Source organism: Camellia sinensis, chromosome 3, assembly GCF_055761805.1.
Source record: "Camellia sinensis isolate YWXY chromosome 3, ASM5576180v1, whole genome shotgun sequence".
NCBI classification, from domain to species: Eukaryota; Viridiplantae; Streptophyta; class Magnoliopsida; order Ericales; family Theaceae; genus Camellia; species Camellia sinensis.
Window position 1 is genome coordinate 199,531,496 of NC_138963.1, and position 1,642 is coordinate 199,533,137.

Consider the following 1,642-nt stretch of genomic DNA (forward strand, 5'->3'; position numbering starts at 1 on the left):
GTGGATATAAAAGAATGTGAAGCTCCAGAATCAAATAATACTTTAACCCAAGAATTCATAAGGATTAACATACCTTGAATTACTGATGGGTTATCAACATCTTCTTCTTCTTGGAGAGCATACATTCTTCCTACTGCCTGTTGGTTAGTCTCTCCCGGTTTCTTTCCATTTCTAGCTCCTTGTGGTTGTGTTCTTGGTCGGCCTGCATTCTTAGAGGCTTGAGGCTGCCCCTTGTTGGTTTGGGCATGTTGAGTAGGCTTAGAACCTTGCCCTGGTTGGCATTTGTTGTATGGTTGTGCCCCTCGCTGATCCATAAAATACTTCCCTCCTTGAGGACACTCACTTCGACGATGCCCCTGTTGACCACATCCGAAACATCTTCCTTTCCACTCACTTACAAAGTTTCCTCCTTGCTGGTTTCCTCAATTCTGTCTTTGTTGCTGTTGCATTCCTCCGGCATAAGGTGCTGGTGCAGGATGGTTTCTGGTGTTGCGGACTGGGCCTCCTCCGCGTGGTTGGTTGTTGTTCCTTGATCGCTGATTCCGAATGCGTTCGGAATCCGCTAACTCTCATTCCACAATTAAAGCTCGATCCACCATTTGGGCATAGGTAGAGAGTTGTACTGCGATCAATCTTCCTCTAATGTCTGTGTCCAAGCCCCATTCGAATCGCCTAACCTTATCTTCTTGATTTGCTACTATGGCTGAAGCGTACCGTGAAAGAGCTTCAAAACGGTTCGCATATTGAGCGACTGACATTTTTCCTTGTTTCAGTTGGAGGAACTCTTGAATCATTTGTTGTTTTAGCGAGTTAGGAAAATACTTTTCCATGAACAGGTCTTCGAACTGTCTCCAAGTTAATGTCTCTACTTGTCGAGTACTTTTGATCATTTCCCACCAATGATCTGCTTCCCCTTCCATTTGAAATGCCGCTATAGTCACTCTATCTTGTTCATTTCGGATGTCGGAAGTATCTAGCAACTTCTTAATTTGTCTTAACCAAGCTTCAGCTTCATGGGGATTTGATCCACTAAGGAATTTGTGGAGACGTAGCTTATCAAACTTTGCTATCACCTCCGATTTGTTTTGATCTTGGTTGCGGGGTGGTATATTGCCTACCCTATCAGCAATCGCGCGTATAATTCGAGCGACATCGCCATCAGGCACTCCATCGCCATTACCGTTGTTATTATTTCATACCATGGTTTAAATAAATTGTTTATTTAAATTCTGTACTTTTATTTAGTATTGTGTGACACGTGCAATATTTTATAATTGGGAATTTTAATGAGTTGGTATAACATTACTTGTGATTAAAAATTTGGAGTTATTTGTGATTAATATCAAAATTAACTGAAATGATTAACGGCATATACAAAGTTAACAATTGACGGTTAATACCAGTTGTTCGGGGTGAGTCTTGGTTTAAAGACTTTACGGAATTAAGGGCTGACGGTTAACACCGGTTGTTCAGGGTGAGCCCTGGTTTTGAGAATTCTCACGTAAATTGTGTTGCGAAACTCTAAGATGGCACGGGACTTATTTGAACCCTTTTCGGTATTCGGTTTTGGAATAAGGGTGGATGTGCAGGTGGCACACAGGGAGGTTGCTTACCCCTGGCAGACCGTTTCCTTGGGGCAGAC

General features: G+C 42.6%; 1 protein-coding gene across 1 annotated transcript; it reads right to left on the reverse strand.

Annotated features, from left to right (window-relative positions):
- Positions 1 to 569: 569 nt before the first annotated feature.
- On the reverse strand, positions 570 to 1,177 carry LOC114256188 (uncharacterized). Its single transcript, XM_028195797.2, has 2 exons — positions 1,119 to 1,177; positions 570 to 1,029 (listed from the first exon to the last, which is right to left on the reverse strand). The coding sequence occupies exons 1-2, from the start codon at positions 1,175 to 1,177 to the stop codon at positions 570 to 572; spliced, it is 519 nt and encodes a 172-aa protein (XP_028051598.2).
- Positions 1,178 to 1,642: the final 465 nt, after the last annotated feature.

What these genes read in the sequence shown, in the direction of transcription:
- LOC114256188 (XM_028195797.2), bottom strand. Translation starts at nt 1,177, where the DNA reads ATGGCGATGGAGTGCCTGATGGCGATGTCGCTCGAATTATACGCGCGA. An exon ending in TACGCGCGATTGCTGATAGG is followed by an intron (nt 1,030 to 1,118) that starts GTAGGCAATATA and finishes CAAATTCCTTAG; the next exon opens with TGGATCAAATCCCCATGAAG.